Here is an 18,881-nt window from a genome sequence, read left to right on the forward strand (position 1 = left end):
AGTTGGTAGTTGATGCTGAAGTGCCGAGGTGGTAACTGCAGCAGCGTGGCTCAGTGAGAAGCAGCGTGGCTCAGTGGAAAGAGCATGGGCTTTGGAGTCAGGGCTCATGAGTTCGAATCCCAGCTCTGCCACTTGTCGGCTGTGTGACTGTGGGCAAGTCACTTAACTTCTCTGGGCCTCAGTTCCCTCCTCTGTAAAATGGGGATGAAGACTGTGAGCCCCACGTGGGACAACCTGATTCCCCTATGTCTAGCGCTTAGAACAGTGCTCGGCACATAGTAAGCGCTTAACAAATACCAACATTATTATTATTAACTGGGGAGAGCGATTAATCAGGAAAGACTTTCCTTTCACCCGAGGCAGCGGGTCGACCCCCTGTCTGGGTTGGAGAAGGCTTGCCGGGCACCACAGAGTTGAGCTGGGTGACTGGGTAGACCCTCCCCTTTCCCTCCACCGGGCTGGAGGAGAACTGACCGCCATCCCCGGCCTGGTTTAGATGATGCTTCCCAGATGGACTTGTTCCATCATCGAGATTCGGATCCCGAGGACCAGAACGAAGAGCAGCTGGACGAAACGGAAGCCAAGTGGAGGAAGGAGCGGATCGAACGGGAGCAGTGGCTGCGGGACCAGGTACCCGACGGTCGCGAAGCTCGCTCAACCGGGGGGGTCTGGGGCTGCTGGGGATCCCACTGTTTGCCTGACTACCTGCCCTTCCTTCCGGGGGCACGGTGGGACTCTGGGGACCCAAGGGTTCTGGGGACCCACCTCTGCTGGAGCCACCGGTGCTTTGGTTAAGGAGACAGACCCCGGAAGTGAATCCGTTCATGATTCTACTCCCTTTATCTACCCCTGTCCCCTCTTCAGCCTCACAGCACTTATGTAAGTATCCGTAATTCATTTATTTATATCGGTGAAGCAGCATGGTCTAGTGGACAGAATATGGGCCTGGGAGTTAGAAGACCTGAGTTTTAATCCCAGCTCCATCATTTCATTCATTCAGTCAGTCATATTTATTGAGCACTTACTGTATGCAGAGCACTGTTCTAAGTGCTTGGAAAGTACATCTATCAACTGTGTGACCTTGGGCAAGTCACTTGACTTCTCTCTTCCACAGTTACCTCATCTGTAAAATGGGGAATAAAACTGTGAGCCCTGTATGGAACAGAGACTGTGTCCAACCCCATTAGTTTGTATCTGTCCCAGCGCTTAGTACATTACCTGGCACGTAGTGCTTAACAAATACCACAATTTTGGGGTTTTAATTTTTTTTAAGTGTCTGTCTACCCCTCTAGACTGTAAGCTCATTGTTGGCAGGAAATGTCTACTGACTCTGTTATATTGTACTCTCTCAAGCACTTAATAGAGTGCTCTGCACACAGCAACCATTCAATAAATACAGCTGATTGAATGTCACCGGACCTCTTGGATGGAAGAAATTCCAGGCCCATTGTCTAGGTGTGGAGCTGTGTTCCCTAGCTCTTTTCTGTCAGCTGTGTGTGCAGAGTGGGTAACTCACCTCACCTCAGCTAGCAGAAAGAATTGTCTAATAATGGAAGTATTTGCTGAATGACAACTACATACTAAGCACTGTAGTAGGTGCTGGGATAAATACAAGATAATCAAGACAGACCTATCCCTGGCCCTAGTGGGGCTTATGGCCTAAATCTGAGGGAGAATAGGTTTAGAATTCCCATTTTCCAGGGGAGGAAACTAAGGCCCAGAGAAGCGAAGCGACTTGCCCGAGGTCACACAGCAGGTGAGCGGCGGAGCCGAGATTAGAACCCAGGTTCTCTGACACCCAGGCCCGTGTTCTTCCTCTTAGACCCCGCTGCTTCTCCCGCTTCCCCCTTTGAGCAGAGCAGCCTCCGTTTCAGTTACCCAGTAACAACTGTGAACGTCTGCTCCATCTCCTCAGCTTCAGAACCCCGAATTTGGCACGTCGGCTGATACCACGTCCCTTTGGGGCAGCGGGGGCCGGAGAGCTGTCTGTGGGCTGATGATGATGTGGGATTTATTTTCAGGCCCAGCAGGGGAAAATTGAAGCCGAAGAGGAAGATGAAATTGGAGAAGAGAGTCAGTTTATGATGTTGGCCAAAAAAGCCACAGTTAAAGCACTTCAGAAGAAAGGTGAGAAAGTCTCCCCCGGCCCCTGCTGCTCCCCGCTTGGGTCTGGGCTACCCCAAATGGGCCAGGACGAGGTTCAGGTGGTCAGAGGTGACCCTCGGCCCTCGGAGAATTCAGCATTTTCTTTTGCTCGGCATCTCATTGGCCATTGGGAATAGTTTGATTTTTTCAAGTCTTTGTGAAAATACGATTGCCGCCCCTCCGGTTGTAAGAAAGTCATAGGCGGTTCACGGGCCGTGGTGGGGCCCAAGCTGGGGGTGGAAAGGCCGGGCTCCACAGAGGTTCAGAGTGTGAAAACAGCATCATTAGTTCGCCCTTCAGTCCTCTCGGGTGTGTGATGCTGCCCATCAGGGGCCCCTCAGAGAGAGGGCGAGAGACAGAGCCCCACGTGCCTGCTTGGGCTGTGTCCTCGCTCACCCCCATGTGTAGACCCGGTCGGGCCTTGCGCTCCCAGCCGGCTGACCGATTCAAGCTCTTCCTTCCCTGCCAAGTCGGGCTCTGATGGGATGAGAGAGGAGCTTTATTCTCGATGCCAAGTTCGTTTTTGACTGGGCCGCTCTTGTGCAATACCGCGCTTCTTGAACAGTGTAGAATCGTGAGTTTATTCTGGGCTCTGCTTTTATCAGCAAGGCTCCTCTCCTGTCAAAAGCATTCTTCATCCAGTCAGGTATGTGCCGAATCTGAAAGGGCGGTCTCTGAATAAGTGCTTTTCTGTCCTCAGTCACACCAGTAGCAGTTGTTCAGGAAACTAAAGCCTTACCCAGGAACCCCTTTGAAGGCATCCAGCCTGGCAGGACACCCAAGGTTGGTACTCGCTTGGCTTCTGAGGTGAATTGGGAGCATGGAGTATGTTGTGCACAGCGCAGTCTTTCTGGTAACCTGGGATGGGCCAGGAGCTCTGGGCCTGAGCTGTTGTCAGGTAGCACTAGTACCAGTGGTAGTAATAATCAATCGATCAGATGTACTGAGCGCTTAGCATGCACAAAGCACGGTACTAAATACTTGGGAGAATAATAATAATTATTGCTATGGTATTTAAGTGCTTACTATGTGCCAGGCACTGTACTAAGCCCTGGGGTAGATACAAACAAATTTGTCCCTGTCTCACACGGGGTCGCGGTCTCGATCCCCATTTTACAGGTGAGATAACTGAGGCCCAGAGAAGTGAAGTGACTGGCCTGAGGTCACACAGCAGACAAGTGGCGGAGCCAGAATTAGAACCCGTGACTTTCTGACGCCCAGGCCTGGGCTTTATCCAGTATAATAAAGTTGGGAGACATGTTCCCTGCCCAAAATAATCCTAACTGGTATTTGCCAAGTGCTTACTATGTAAGCAGTGGAGTAAGGTATAAAATTATCAGGACACTGGGGCTAACAGACTGAAAAGAAAGGTTAGCCATTTAATCCCCGTTTTACAGATGAGGAAACAGGCACTAAAGTTAAGCGACTTGCCCAAGGCCACACAGCAGGCAAGCGGTAGAGAAGCAGCGTGGCTTAATGGATAGAGCACGGGCCTGGGAGTTAGAAGGACCTCGGTTCTAATCCCAGCTCTGCCACGTATCTGCTGTGTGACCTTGGGCAAGTCACTTAATATCTCCGGGCCTCAGTTACCTCATTGATATAATGGGGATTAAGGGTATGAGACCCAATTGAGAAAGGGACTGTGTCCAACCTGACAGGCCCGTACTCGTTCCGCTAGCCCATATGGCTTCTCCGTGGCTCAGTGGAAAGAGCCCGGGCTTGGGAGTCAGAACTCATGGGTTCGAATCCCAGCTCTGCCACTTGTCAGCTGTGTGACTGTGGGCGAGTCACTTCACTTCTCTGTGCCTCAGTTACCTCATCTGTAAAATGGGGATCAACTGTGAGCCTCATGTGGGACAACCTGATCACTCTGTATCTCCCCAGCGCTTAGAACAGTGCTCTGCACATAGTAAGCGCTTAACAAATACCAACATTCTCCAGGCGTACTTACTGAGCACCCCCTGAATGCTGTGGAATGTGCCGAGCCCTTGGGAAGTACAAAATGGAAGTGACACTTTCCCCTCCCTCGGGGAGCTTGAACTCCATCCTGCAATTGTGAAGGGAGATGGAAAGATGTTGAAAAACTGCCTGATTGAGGAGGGTAGGCCAGAGAGAGCCCTGTCCACCCCTGCAGGCGGGCACGCCCAGGGCCGGCCCGTGAGTAACGGAAGCTGTAATCTTCCAGCTCCGGACCGGCTCGTTGCTGAATCAGCCCAAAACCGTGCTGCAGAAGCTCGCCAGCATGTCCGACGTCAACCCCAACGCCCCCCGCAGCTCCCGAAACTTCGTCTTCCACACGCTCTCCCCCGTCAAGAGTGAGGCGGCGGCGGAACCATCCAAACCTCAGGTACCCGGAGGTGGGGAGGGAAGGGAAATGTGGCCCTGACCCTCTCCAGTTCTTAGCAATCGAGTTCCGCTTTGGAGGGCTGAGGATTCATGTCCTGCTTCAGCAGGCCTCTGAGAATCAGCGGAGACTTGACTGGCAAATAGGGATTCTGTTTGAGTAGGCCTGGAGTGCTTGATCACAGGGTGGGTGTGGCGGTTCTGTATAACCCCAACCCTCTTCTTTCCAGGGGAAGAAAAGGGGCCCTGGTGCGATGGCCACGGCCCCCCCTAAACGTGTCAGAGACGAGAGCCCGTCGGTCCCGAGCCCCCAGACCCGGAGCATCTTCAGATACTTGGAAAGCTAGTCCAGAACCGGATGGATCCCGGCTCTCCCTTAATCCCACAGCCAGAACCCAAAGCCACTTTGAGAAGATCCTGCCTTTGGTCCGTTGAACTTCCCGGCGAGATCGGGATCCCGTCTCCCCCGGCAGCGCATTAAGAAGAAACCTTGGGAATGAGTCGGGGACCCTTGAGGGGCCTGGGGGTGGTCCCAGACCCCTTTCCTCTAATGTGGTTGGACCACTTCAGCTTCTTCGTCCAGCATCAGTGATCCTCTTTGGTGTTTTTCTCCATCAAACACCTCCCTCTTTGTTCCTGTGAAACCTACGACCTATGAGTTCTGGCACCTGTAAGGAAAAGTGGGCAAATCACAGGTTGCTTGAGACGGCCGGGTAGACATTCGTGGCAGTGGCTGCCCAGCTCAACAACCACTGCCACCAACACTAGGCATTACCCAGCGTTGGGCACCTTCTCTGACACCCAGTCCAGTTTATTTTAAACATTTCCTTTCCATTTCTGAGCGGCGGCTGCTGGGGAATGTCTTCTGCTGGACATTCCTTATCTCACTCAGACTTGGGCTGGAAGAGAATTTCGAGGAGCCTCCATTTTCCTGGTGCTTTCAGGTGGAACCCTGGTCTTCCTGGGCATTGCCAACTGAGTCTTGAGATGCCTTGGGCCTCAGAAGCTAAGTCGGATCTAGGACAAAGATGTCTGTGGTCCTGGTTGTTGAGAGACGGGAACCCAGTCGTCGGGAGGGAGGGAGATGAACGGAGTTGGGCTGACCCGTGCCTAGGAGATCTTCATCCTACCCCCAGGGAGCTAAAACCCAGCCCCATTAGTGCAAATCCACCTTAGATTTTCCTCTGGGTTTTCAAATGCCCGCGATATTGACTTGAAATGGTAGAAGTGGTGTTTGTACATTTGTAATTTTATGTGTGTGTGCGCGTGTGTGTGTAAAAAATATTCTAATGTATATGTAGTTCTTAATGTCAGTGTATCTGGGAGTGCAATTTACAATAAAATTTTGTATTTTAATTTTCAAGGTAACTCGGTTACATTTTCTTCCTGAGCACCGATCTGTCATTTTGATCAATCATTGTTATTTATTTAGTGCTTACTGTGTGCAGAGCACTGTCCCAAGCACTTGGGAGATTGGTAGGTATTTCCTGCCCACAAGGAGTTTATCCTGAGTGGGAGACACATGAATAAATTAAAGTGATGTACATAAGTGCTGTGGGACGGATACCTAATGCTCCAAGGGTACAGATCCAAGCGCATAGACAAAGGGTGCACAGTGATTGCTGAATAAATCGTATTTATAAAAAAGAGGGAGTCGGGGAAAGAGGGCCTATTGGGGAAAGGACTCGGTTAGAGCGTGGGAGACCACCACCCCCCCAGTCCAAAGTCCTTTAAAGAGTCGATTAATCAATCAATGGTATTTATTGAATGCTTGGTATGTGCAGAGCACTGTACTGAGTGTTTGGGAGAGTGTAATACAACAGAATTAGGAGCCACGCTCCCTTGCCCATACCAAATTTACTGTCAGGGAGCTCGTGGTCTAGACTCAGAAAGAAACCCAGCCCATGCCAGTCAGCCCGTCATTGGCTGGCATCCCAGTAGCCATAGTAGCCAGCCAGCCAAGCCTTTATCAATCAATTAGTGAGCTTTGTGGGCAGAGTGCTGTTCCAAGTGCTTGGGAGAGTATAATACAACAGAGGTTTTTTTGTGGGTTTAAAAAAAAAAAATTGTTAAACCCTTACTATGCCAGGTACCTGACTAAGCACTGTGGTGGATACAGGCTCATCAGGTTGGACACAGTCCACGTCCCACGCTGGGCTCACAATCTTAATCCCCATTTTACAGATGAGGTAACTAAGGCCCAGAGAAGTTAAGTGACTTGCCCAAGGTCACCAGCCGGTAAGTGGCAGAACCAGGATTAGAACCCAGGTCCATCTGCCTTCCAGACCTGTGCTCCATCCACTAGGCCATGCAGCTTCTCCTTGTGGGCAGGGAACATGTCTACCAACACAGTTACATTATACTCTCCTAAATGCTTAGTGCAGTGCTTTGCCCACAGTAAGTTTTCAAAAAATGCCATTGATTGAGAGAGGTGCTGTTAACAGCCACCGGCTGAGCCTCTCTCCCCTCCCCTGTCCTCACAGCCCGGGAACACTCATTCCCGCCTCTGCACATCCCAGCAATCACATCTACTCCACCAGTGCTGCATTGACCCCCCTCCCCCCTCTCGTCTTCCCCCGGCCTCCCCCGCACCCTCCCTCTGCTCTCACATCATCAGCTTCTCATTTTCAGGTTATCGATCTGCTTCCTGCCTGCAGTGGGACGCTAGGCAGGGAGGTGAGGGAGGAGGAAGGGGGTCGGAAGGTGATCAGAGTGGGATGGGGGAGCCTGGATTCCTGTCCTGAGGGGGCCGACCAGCGTGTTTAGATCGGGACGGAGGCCCAGGAGCCCTGTGTTTCTGCTGACTTGGGATTCATTCATTCAGTCGTATTTATTGAGCGCTGACTGTGTGCGGAGTCCTGAACTAAGCGCTTGGGAGAGTATAAGATAATAAGCAGTTATACAATGAGCTTACAGTCTAGAGGGGGAGAGAGACATTAATATGAATAAATAAATCATAGATATGTACATAAATGCTGTGGACCTTTGCCGCGAGCTGAGGACGAGGTGGGATGGGCGTGCGGTCCGGGGGTAGAAGGGGAGAAGTCTCAGATGGACAATATGTCTGTTTATTGCTACATCGCACTCTCCCAAGCACTTAGTACAGTGCTCTGCACACAGTAAGAGCTCGATAAATACGATTGACAATCTGTGGCCAGGGTTCTGTCCGAAGAAGGCCCTGAAAGCAGGCATCAATGAGCAGAAGTCAGATGGGGATCTAGGGGAAGCCCAGACCTGAAAAAAGCTCACCTGGGGCAGGGAAGGATTAAAGTCTGAGGAGGAGGTATGAAGGAAAGGACCCTCGTCTCCTCCTCTCCCTGTGGCCCTCTGACAGAAGCCCGTCTGGGAGACGGATTGTCGCTTGAATTGCTGATAGTGTGGAGTTAGGCTTCCGTGTTGGGATTCGGGTCGGCGCTGGGGGTCGAGGGTCAGGGAAGGGCTTTCCCAAATGGCGTCCCCTCCGCCCCTGCGCTTTCTTTCTCTCCTGGAGCTGGAGAACGGCAAACCAGCCCCCTCTATCCCCACCCCAACTATTTGTTTGTCTTGTCTAATTTAATTTCCCTTATTTATCAAAGAGACAGGTTATTTGAAAAACCAGATGGACCCGGGCGAAAATCATCTGGGGCTTCCAAATGTGAAAAATTAGCTACCAGTGGACGGGGTTGAGTAGGGGGGTGGCGAGGGTGGAGCTGAAGCTGAGGAAATCGAGGGGGCGGGGTGCGGTAGGGAATCGGGGAAGACATTAGGAAGGGGGACATGGGGTAATTCTAGCATGTCGGGACAGGCTTGACCAAGCTAGTCTATCCGAATAAGAGCCCGCAGTGCTCCTTCAATGAAGGGGTGGAGGGTCAAAAAACCATGACAGGTTGAGAGCAGAGAAACTAAATGATGGAATCACTTTCATCAGCCTCCTCCCCTCTTTCTCCCCTCCGTCCCAGTCCCCCCTTCCCCCATCCCAGCTCTACAAGGGGGCAGGAGCAGAACGGTTTCCCCACCCCCTACCCTTCGATAGCCTCCTTCACTCTTCCTTCAGGTCTTTTATGATTGGAATCAAACAAGAAAACTCCTGGGAGGGTGAGGGGAAATTCCTCATTTTTTTTTTCTCTGGGAGTGAAGGTTTAATGTACAAGAAATGATGAAGCTTTGCAAGAGAAGGTCGTGGCTGGCTCTCTCTCGGTTTGGTTTCTGGCTCCCCTCCAGCTTCGGGTTTGTTTCTGGTGGACGTCTCCCTGGATTCTGAACAGAGGAAGCCTCCAGCCCGCAACTCTCTCTAGCTCTCACCTTTTTCAGAAAGAAGTGTATTTTCTTCTGCAGCAGGAGGTCCTGGAGGAAGACATAAGGAAGAACTTCCTAGCCTCAAAGCTGTCTCTGAAACCTTGCCAGAATGGTGCCTCTCCTGTCCTTAAAGATTCTCAGGGAAGGTATCAGTCAGCCAATCGTTTTTACTGAGTGCTTACTCTGTGCAGAGCACTGAACTAAGCGCTTGGGAGAGTATAATATAGCAATATATTAATCTCCAGTTCTACTGCCTTGCAAATCCCTTAGCTAGGAAATTCTTCCTATTGTTTAACCTCAATCCCAACTTTTGCTACATTCATGCAAAACTTTCCCCCTTCCCTCCTCTTCTCCCCTGACACCGGATGGAAGGGACTCGAGCAGCAACAGGAGAGATCGGAGTTAGACTCTTGGAAGAACTTCCTGCTGGGATGGATAATAATTTTAATTATTATGGTATTTGTTAAGCATTTACTATGTGCCAGACACCGTACACTGTTCACTGAGCATCGGGATGAATACAAGCAAATCAGGGAGGACATAGTCCCTGTCCCACATGGGCCTCCCAGTCTCAATCCCCATTTTACAGATAATAATAATCATGCTGGTATTTGTTAAGCGCTTACTAGGTGCAGAGCACTGTTCTAAGCGCTGAGGTAGATACAGTAATCAAGTTGTCCCACGTGAGGCTCACAGTTAATCCCCATTTTAAGATAAGGCACAGAGAAGTGAAGTGACTCACTCTAGGTCACAGAGCAGACAAGTGGCAGAGTCATTTACAGATAGGCCCCCAAATAGGGAAGCAGAATGACTTAGTAGATAGAGCATGGGCCTGAGAATCAGAAAATCATGGGTTCTAATCCTGGCTGTGCCACAAGGCTGCCGTGTGACCTTAGGCAAGTCACTTTTCTATGCCTCAGTTCCCTCATATGTAAAACAGGGATTAAGAGTGTGAGCCCCATGTAATAATTATGGTAATAATAATAATAATTATGGTATTTATTAAGCACCTACTATGTACCAAGCACTGCTCTAAGCGCTTGGGTAGATACAAGGTAATCAGGTTGTCCCACGTGGGGCTCACAGTCTTAATCCCCATTTTACAGATGAGGCAACTGAGGCACAGAGAAGCGTTTTTATTCTGACACCTCCACCTATCGATTTCCTCCTCTCCTCCTCCTCCTCCCACCCACTTCCCTCCTTCTCCCTTTCCTCACCTCCCCTTTCCTTGAAGGAGTTTGTCATTTTGCCTGACGAGACACTGAAGATTTGAAATGAACAGTTCGGACCCGCCCAAGGTCACTGTGGGACCGGGACTGTGTCCAACCTGATAATCTTGTACCTATCTTACTCCAACGCTTAGAACAGTGCATGGCACATAGTAAACGCTTAACAAGTGGCATTATTATTATTGTTATTATTGATAATTTTAAAAACCTTAAAAAAAAGGGGATGGGTTGCCCAGCGGAGGGGGTGGGGGCAATGGTCAGGGAGATGAGGGAGAAGTAATAATAATAATAATAATGATATTGGTATTTGTTAAGCGCTTACTATGCCACTTGTCCGCTGTGTGACTGTGGGCGTCACTTCACTTCTCTGTGCCTCAATTACCTCATCTGGAAAATGGGGATTAACTGTGAGCCTCACGTGGAACAATCTGATTACCCTGTATCTCCCCCAGCGCTTAGAACAGTGCTCTGCACATAGTAAGCGCTTAACAAATACCAACACTATTATGTGCAGAGCACTGTTCTCAGCGCTGGGGAAGATACAGGGTCATCAGGTTGTCCCATGTGAGGCTCACAGTCTTAACTCCAAAGAGCCTGGGCTTCGAAGTCCGAGGTCATGGGTTCGACTCCCGGCTCTGCCACTTGTCCGCTGTGTGACTGTGGGCAAGTCACTTCACTTCTCTGTGCCTCAGTTACCTCATATGTAAAATGGGGATTAACTGTGACCCTCACGTGGGACAACCTGATGACCCTGTATCTACCCCAGCGCTTAGAACAGTGCTCTGCACATAGTAAGTGCTTAACAAATACCAACATTATTATTACAGATGAGGGAACTGAGGCACAGAGAAGTGAAGTGACTTGCCTAGAAGAGGAGTAGTAGAGGAGGAGTCTCTCACACAGCAGGGAAGACGGAAGCAGGGAAAGGGGACGAAGGGGAGGGGAGAGAGGGGAAAGGAGGGAAAAGAAGGAGGGAAAAGAAGGAGGGAAAAGGAGGAGGGAAAAGGAGGAGGGAAAAGGAGGAGGGAAAAGAAGGCGGGAAAAGAAGGAGGGAAAAGAAGGAGGGAAAAGAAGGCGGGAAAAGAAGGAGGGAAAAGAAGGAGGGAAAAGAAGGAGGGAAAAGGAGAGAAAAGAAGGAGGGAAAGGAGGTAAAATAAGGAGGGAAAAGGAGGGGAAAAGGGGGAAAAAGGAGAGAAAAGGAGGGAAAAGAAGGAGGGAAAAGGAGGGAAAAGAAGGAGGGAAAAGAAGGAGGGGAAAGGAAGAGGGAAAAGGAGGAGGGAAAAGAAGGAGGGAAAAGAAGGAAGGAAAAGAAGGAGGGAAAAAGAGGGAAAAGGAGGGGCTGATGGCAGGGCCCAGGGTGGGAAGCTCGGAAGAACAGGTGCCCGGGGCGGAGGCTGCCTGCCTTGCCCCTCTACGGCCACCAGAGGGCAGCATCGCCCTGCCAACCTGCCAACTCTGCGCCTTGACAACCGCCCCCGACGGCAGTTTGGTTTTTAATACTTTATGTTAAGCGCTCACCACCAATCAAGCTGTCAATCGTATTTCCTGAGCGCTTAGTATGCGCAGAGCACTGTACTAAGCGCTTGGGAGAATACAACAGAATTAGCAGTCCGTCCCCAGCCCATACAGAGCTTATCATGTGTCCGGAACTGGTACTAAGCACTGGGGGTGAAGCACAGAGGAGTGAAGCAAACGCTATTTGGGACAATCCGGTCCGGTCCACAAACCCTTTCCCAATGGCAAAGGTCAAAACAGGTGTTCAGGAAAGTGGAGAGCGGAAGATGAGTCTGGAACGGGGAGACAGGAGGGAGGCTCAGGCTGCAGAGAGATCCTCTCAGAGCCATCTGAACTGCAGAAAGATCCTAAGCCGGAGGAGAGACAAGTTAATCAGTCAATCGTATTTATTGAGCGCTTACTGTGTTCAGAGCACTGTCCTATGCACTTGGGAGAGTACGATACAACCGAATTAGTCGACTTGTTCCCTGCCCAGAGCGAATTTACTATGTGCCAGTAACTGTATTAACCGCTGGGGTAGAGACAAGTTAATCAGTCAGAGTTACTGAGCACTTACTGTGTGCAGAGCACCGTACTAGCCCTTGGGAGAGTACAATATAACAATAAATAATCCATAACATTAAGTTCATAGTCCATGCCTACATGAGGCTCACAGTTTTAGTCCCTTTTCTATAGACAGGGTAACCGAGGCAGAGAGAAGTTAAATGATTTGCCCCAAGTCATCCAGCAGACAAGCAGCAGAATGGGGATTAGAACCCAGGTCCTCTGACTCTCAGGCCTGGGCTCTTTCCACTAGGCAGTGCTGCTTCTCAATCAGTTTTTCTCCTTCAGCTGCTGGAGCAAACCCAGGAGGAGCAAATCATCATCATCAGTGGTATTTATTGATCGCTTCGAGGGGGCCAACCACCGTACTCAGTGCTTGAGAGAGTACAATACAACAGAGTTAGTAGGCACATTCCCTGCCCACAGTGATACAGTCTAGCAGAGAAAGAGATTGGTAAGGTTGTTTTGTTGGTTTTTTTGAGGGGGAATGTCTCCTGCAGTCTCTGTCCCTGCCTTAGGATCTTTCTGCAGTTCAGATGGCTCCGAGAGGATCTCTCTGCAGTCTGAGTCTCCCTCCTGTCCCCCCCATTCCAATCTCATCTTTCACTCCCCGCTTTTCTGAACACCTGTTTCGACCTTTGCCATTGGGAAAGGGCCAGTGGACGGGAACACATTGCCACAGATAGCGTTTGCTTCACTCCTCCGGCCACCTCCCGCCTATTTGGACTGGAGATGCCGGCAGAGGAGCCAGGGGTGGACAGGATTCGGCTCCATGGGACCCTTTGGGGACGAGGTCGGGGGAAGGACAGGGGTTCCCGTTGAGTTATTTCACCTTAGCAATCTGTGAGGAGCCCAAGGCAACGAGGAGAGAGGGAAGGGGGCAGCTACCACTTATCCCATCTTGGACATTAACTGCCTGTCACTCAATCATCTGCCCCTCCCTCCACCCCCTAGGCTGGAGCTCCCCACACTCTGTCTCGGCCCCCTAGTTTCTCCCAACTCCCTTCCTCCCTGCTCCCCCTCCTCCCGCCCGCCACCCACGGACAGATCTGTTTCCTTTCTGACAGAGTAATTACGGTCAATGTGCTGGGGGGGCTGGAGTGTGTGTGTGTTTGGTGGGGGGGAAAGGGGAGCAGAGCCGGGCAGGGAGGGTCCACCTCCTCTGCCCAGCTCACCCAGACTGGCTAAACTTATTGATTTTTATTTTTATTTATTATGATGATTTTTTTTGTGATTTGGCTGGAGTGGCTTGAAGAGGCTGGAGGGGAAGAGAAGGAGGAGGAGGGATGGAGGGGAGACATTTGTCTCCATCACATTTCTGTTTCTCGACCTCAACGGCCCTTCCCCTCCCCTCTCCTAGTTCCCCCGTCGGCAGCTCTGGGCTTTTCTCCACTCCCCGCCGGCCCCCGGCTCCCAGCCCCGTGATCCCGGCCGTCTTCAACCCAGAATTGCCCATGAGGTATCTCATCCTCTGATCTGATGGTCTTTAAAAGTCTTATCTGTCTGAGATCGATCGGGCCCGCAGGCAGAGGGATGGATAGGTTGGACTCTCGAGGTCCCTTCCAAGCCACCAAGATCTGCCTGGTCCATCCTCATTTCCCCCATCGGTCTGAGAGTCGTAGACCTTACGCCGACTGCCCGCCTCACCCTCCAACAACGACAGGACCCTCATCTCCTCTCAGTTGGGTTGTAGGCCCTGGGGTTGGGGGGGAGCGGGCACACTGCTGCATTGGAGGGGTGTGGCTTAGTGGATAGGGCCCAGGCCTGGGAGTCAGAAGGATCTGGGTTCTAATCCTGACTCTGCCACGTGTCTGCTGTGTGACCTTGGGCAAGGCACTGCACTTCTCCGGTCCTCGGTCACCTCATCTGTAAAATAGGGATTAAGAGTGTGAGCCCCATGTGGGACAGGGCCTGTGCCCAACCTGATTAACTTGTATCGACCCCAGTGTTTAGAACAGTGCTTGGCACGTAGTAAGCACTTAACAATTACCATTATAATAATCATTATTATTATTAGCTGATCCTTGTCTTCCATCTAGTCAGGTTCACCTGTTTACTGTCTCCTGCATGCAGTATAGTAAGTGCTTAACAAATACCAACATTATTATTACAGATGAGGGAACTGAGGCACAGAGAAGTGAAGTGACTTGCCTAGAAGAGGAGTAGTAGAGGAGGAGTCTCTCACACAGCAGGGAAATGCTGCTGTCTCTGTCCTCCTCCTCCTCTTCTTCCTCCCTCCCTCCCCCTCCTTCTCCTCCCTCCCTCCCCCTCCTCCTCCTCCCTCCCCCCCCCCTCCTCCTCCTCACTCCCTCCTCCCTCCTTCGAAACTCTGCCCAAGACTCACCTCCTCCAGAAAGCCTTCCCAGATCAAACCCACCTGTTTCAAGTCACCGATCGGCCCAGCTCTCCTTTAAGCATTTCAGTACCATGCACGGTTCTATAGTTCGGTTGTTAGGCATCTTTTACAGGGTTCATACCTTGCATTACCTCATCTTGAGGGCAGGATATGTGTCTATCAACTTTGTTGTACTGTATGCTCCCAAGTGCTTAGTACAGTGATCTGCGCACAGTAAGAGCTCAGTAAATACAATTGATTGATTGTTGATCCCATTTTCTTTCCCAAAGTACTTTCACTGCAGGGGTTTCCCATACCCAAATTTTATAGATGGGGAAAACTGAGGTTCCACGAGGTAAAGTGATCTGTTCAAGTCCTTGCAGCTGACCTGTAGTCGTGTCTTCTTGATACACCCTCTCTCCTCTAGACGATTTCTGTCCCATCTGTTTGTCTCAGTCAGTGGCATTTATTGAGCACCTACCGTATGCAGTACACTGGCCTAAGCATGTGGGAACATACAACAGAAGCAATATGGTTTAGTGGGTAGAGCACAGTCTTAGGAGTCAGAAGGACCAGCTCTGCCACATGTCTGCTATGTATCCTTGGGCAAGTCACTTAACTGATCTGTGCCTCAGTTACCTCTGTCCATATGGGACACGGACTGTGTGCAACCTGATTATCTCCTACTTACCCCAGTGCTTAGAATAGTGCCTGGTACATAGTAAGTGCTTAACAAATACCATTTTAAAAAAGGTAAAAGAGATGGGTCTCTGCCTTTTGGGGGAAGTAAAGTCTTACGAAGAAGTCAGCCAGACATTTACAAATGGTGGGAGCAGGAGGAAGAACAAAGCTATGACCAGAGGCAGAACAACTGTGTCAGGTTGGAATAGTGGGACAATTCATTGAATGGATAAGTACGTACCCACAAATGCATGAGCACACACTCACATGAGCTCAGGGTAGGATGGATGCAAATACATAAATCGTCTACGTCTCTGGATAGGCCTGTTTCCTCCAGTAGAATATGAGTCCCTGGGGGACACGGGGCGAGGCTCCCTATCCTTGTTGACTCCCTCAGAGCAGAGGACTGGACTCCACACCCTGCAGGGGAGGTGTGTGTGTGTTTTGGGGTGCGGAGGTCGGGGGGGAAAGGTCAGGGCAGACAGGTGGCTTGTGGAAGGAAGGAGCCCTGGGGCTCTGAGGTGGTGGTGGGGAAGGGTCCTGGGGGCAACCCACCCCCACCCTACAGCCTAATCATTCACAGTGACTCCTCGTTCCCTACTGAGAGGTGTGTTGGGGGCCCTGTCCCCTTCAGCACCCCTGGAGGGGAGAATGTCTCTTTGGAGGAAAGGAGGCCGGGAGGGGAGAGGGCAGGAGGGCAGTTCTTCAGCAGTCTCTGGGTGGGTGGGGCATGGCTCTAGAGTCTCCCGGGTCCCCGCTGCATCTCTGAGCCGGGAGGGGCCGGGGCGGTGGGGAGGCCGTTTTCCTCTCCCCCATTTTACAACCTCCTCAAGCCCACTGTGTGTCCCCCTTCTGCTAACACCACACCCTCCACCCCGGTGCCCAGGGGCAGCCTTGGGACCCGAGGGAGGACGGGAGGGAGAGGGGGCCCACGCCTCCGACCTAGAGTCCCTCCTGCTGGAGTACAGGGCTTGGCAGAGAGTAAATGTTCACCTACCATAACCATTAGTACTGTGAGCCCTATGTGGGACAGGGACCGAGTCCGACCCGATCCCCTTGTATCTACCCCAGCGTTTAGAACAGTGCTGGGCACATAGTGAGCGCCTAAAAAATACCATCGTTATTATCATTACAGCCTGGACCCTTGCCCCTGTACCCCACCCCCCAACACACACACACGCACAACCGGGCACACACACACACACACATATTCTCTCTCACTTTCACCCCCCTCTTCCCTGGCCCCTGTCCTCTCCTCCGGCCCCCTCCCCACGCTCCGGGGGCAATGAATAAATCATTATGCAGTAGCCGGCGGCGGCGGCGGCAGCTGGCCATCCGTCGGTCCGTCGGTGGGCAGCTCGCATGCCGCATGCCCGCACTGCAGGCCCCCTTTGAGCGGCCGCGAAGCAGAGCGTTGGAGACCCCGGGTCCCGGGGGAGGGGGCCTGGAAGGGGGGGGGGGCTTTGAGAGGCCCTTTGAGAGGCAGCCGGGGTTAAGTGGGGAAGCGTGGGGGGCTCTTAGAAAGGGGGGGATTTGAGTGGGCTGCCCCCTCCCTCGGGCGATTTGCACGGTCAATGGTGTCGGCGGGGGGCTCGGGGAGCCGGGAGGGGGGAGAGGATTAGCCCGGGGACAAAAGGCGGCCGGTCCTGGGCTCTCCCTCCAGCCGCCCCCCACCTTTTGTTGTGGCAGTTAACTGACCGATGGCGCTGCGGGAGGGGGTCCCGGACCCCTGGAGAAAGGGGAGCGGGCAGCCAAACCCTCCCCCCCCTCCAGTTTTACCCCCTCCCTCCGAAGAGGGAGAAGGGAGAGGAGGAGGAGGGCACAGCCCCTCTCCTAGGAGACCACAACCACTCCTAGGGAGCGACAGGGAGAAGAGACCTTCTCTACACCGCCCTCCGGTCCGCTCAGTTCAAACTGGTCTCAACGAGGAGGCTCTGTGCCTTTGAGAGAGAGGGAAACTGAGGCATGAGGTGGGCTTCGTCTTTCCTCCCCCATAACACACTGTGGGGGGGGGGGAAGAGCGTGAACTGGAACCCAGGGGTCCAGGCCCGGGCCTTTTCCCCCAGAGTCGCCACATAGGGCTTCTAGTCTGCCTCAGTTTACCATCGCCATGGGGGATTTCCCGTGCCCCTGGTGAGGAGAGTGTTTCCTGGGACGACGGGGATGGGGCCGACCGTCTGGGGAGGACTGGGGAGTCCGCTGGGGTCTCTGCCGGGGGCATTGCTGGGAGCTGCAGTCAGTCATATTTATTGAGCACTTACAGTGTGCAGAGTACCGTACTGAGCGTGGGGGAGAGTACAACCCAACATTCCCCGCCCACAGTGAGTTTACGGTCTAGAGGGGAACGTTCCCCTGCGGGCATTGCTGGGGCTCCTCTGGGAGCTCAGTGGCCAGGGGGAGCCTATCAGTTAGGACCGCCAAGCCAACTCCTCCAGGATCTCTGCCAGCCCCGGGCCCCCAGAACAGGTGGTACCCCGACGGAGAAGACTGCATCTCCCCCACTATAAATCCAGAGCCACATTTGAGGTGAATCTCTGTCCGCCTGGCCCACCGGGCTCACTAGCCACACTGCCTTGTTTATAAGAAAATCAGGGCCTGTGGAGCTGCCTGGGGGAGAAGGAAGGGCAGAGGGAGACAAGGAGGCACAGGAAAAGATGGGGGGCTAAACCCCGGTGGAGCTGGGAGTTTTTCCAGCCCCCCCCCAATCCCTTCTACCAGCCCCTCCCGTGGACCTGACACCACAGTGGCTGTTTCTGTTCTGACTGGGCAGGGTGAGTCCTCTAGCAGGTACATGTGGGAGATTCCTAGGGAGAGTGTGTCCCCATGCATACAGGTATAAATGTTTGGGGGCACATCATGACAGCAGAGTCACATGTGTAGGTGTACCTGCAGGCTCTGGCATGTCTGCCCTTCTGTGTACATATTTTCATGTGCGTGGGTGAACCTGTCCATGCATGAGTGGGTGTGCTTCTGCATATCTATGAAAACAGGTAAATTTGAATGAGCACGCATGTACCTGGATGTACGTATAAGCACGTCTGACCCTGCCCGCAAGAGAATCTCCAGAAGTGTCTGCGTCTGCATGTACGGGTATATTTGTGTGCATTTCTATCTATGAGAAGCAGCGTGGCCTGGTGAAAAAAGCACCCGGGTTCTAATCCCAGCTCTGCCACTTGCTTGCTGTGCTTGCCTGCTTGACTTGGACAAGTCAGTTCAGTTCTCTGGGCCTCAGTTTCCTCATCTGTAGGATGGGGATTCATTCGACTGTTTTTATTGAGAACTCACTGTTGCAAAGCACTGCACTAAGCACTTGGGAGAGTACGTTCTAACAATAAACACACATATTCCTCACTCCCCCTTATAATGTGAGCCTCATGTGGGAGAAGAACTATGTCTGACCTGATTATTTTGTAGCTACCCCAATGCTTTGTGCATTGCTTGGCACATAAGGATTCAGCACTTAACAAATGTCATTAGTAGTAATAGTAGCAGAAGGAAGAGGAGGAAGAGGAGGAGGAGGAGTGTGAATTTGAATACTTGTGTGCAGCAGCTTGCATGTGAATCTTCAGCCCCTTCTGGCTTTGGATCGAGTTGGGGGTAGGAGTTGAGCCCCTGAGCCAGCCTGTCCTAGTGGCAAGAGCATGGACTTGGGAGTCAGAAGACCTGGGTTCTAATCCTGGCTCCACCACTTGCCTGCTGTGTGACCTTGGGCAATTCACTTCACTTCTTTGGGCCTCAGTTACCTCATCTGAAAAATGGGGATTAAGACAGAGCCCCATGTGGGACAGGGACTGTGTCCAACCTGATTACTTTGT

General features: G+C 52.0%; 1 protein-coding gene across 3 annotated transcripts in view; it reads left to right on the forward strand.

Moving 5' to 3' along the window:
* Positions 1–5,856, forward strand: part of CLSPN (claspin) — a 29,602-nt gene extending 23,746 nt beyond the window's left edge. For all 3 annotated transcript variants that reach the window (XM_029081491.2, XM_029081492.2, XM_029081493.2), the window contains exons 21-25: positions 497–630; positions 2,022–2,127; positions 2,846–2,928; positions 4,331–4,492; positions 4,719–5,856. In XM_029081491.2, the coding sequence (XP_028937324.1) occupies positions 497–630; positions 2,022–2,127; positions 2,846–2,928; positions 4,331–4,492; positions 4,719–4,835 (602 nt within the window). In that variant the 3' untranslated portion in view covers positions 4,836–5,856. The remainder of the gene's footprint in view (positions 1–496; positions 631–2,021; positions 2,128–2,845; positions 2,929–4,330; positions 4,493–4,718) is intronic.
* The last annotated feature ends 13,025 nt before the right edge of the window (positions 5,857–18,881 follow it).

The sequence above is a fragment of the Ornithorhynchus anatinus genome, chromosome 16 (assembly GCF_004115215.2).
Source record: "Ornithorhynchus anatinus isolate Pmale09 chromosome 16, mOrnAna1.pri.v4, whole genome shotgun sequence".
Taxonomy (NCBI): Eukaryota; Metazoa; Chordata; class Mammalia; order Monotremata; family Ornithorhynchidae; genus Ornithorhynchus; species Ornithorhynchus anatinus.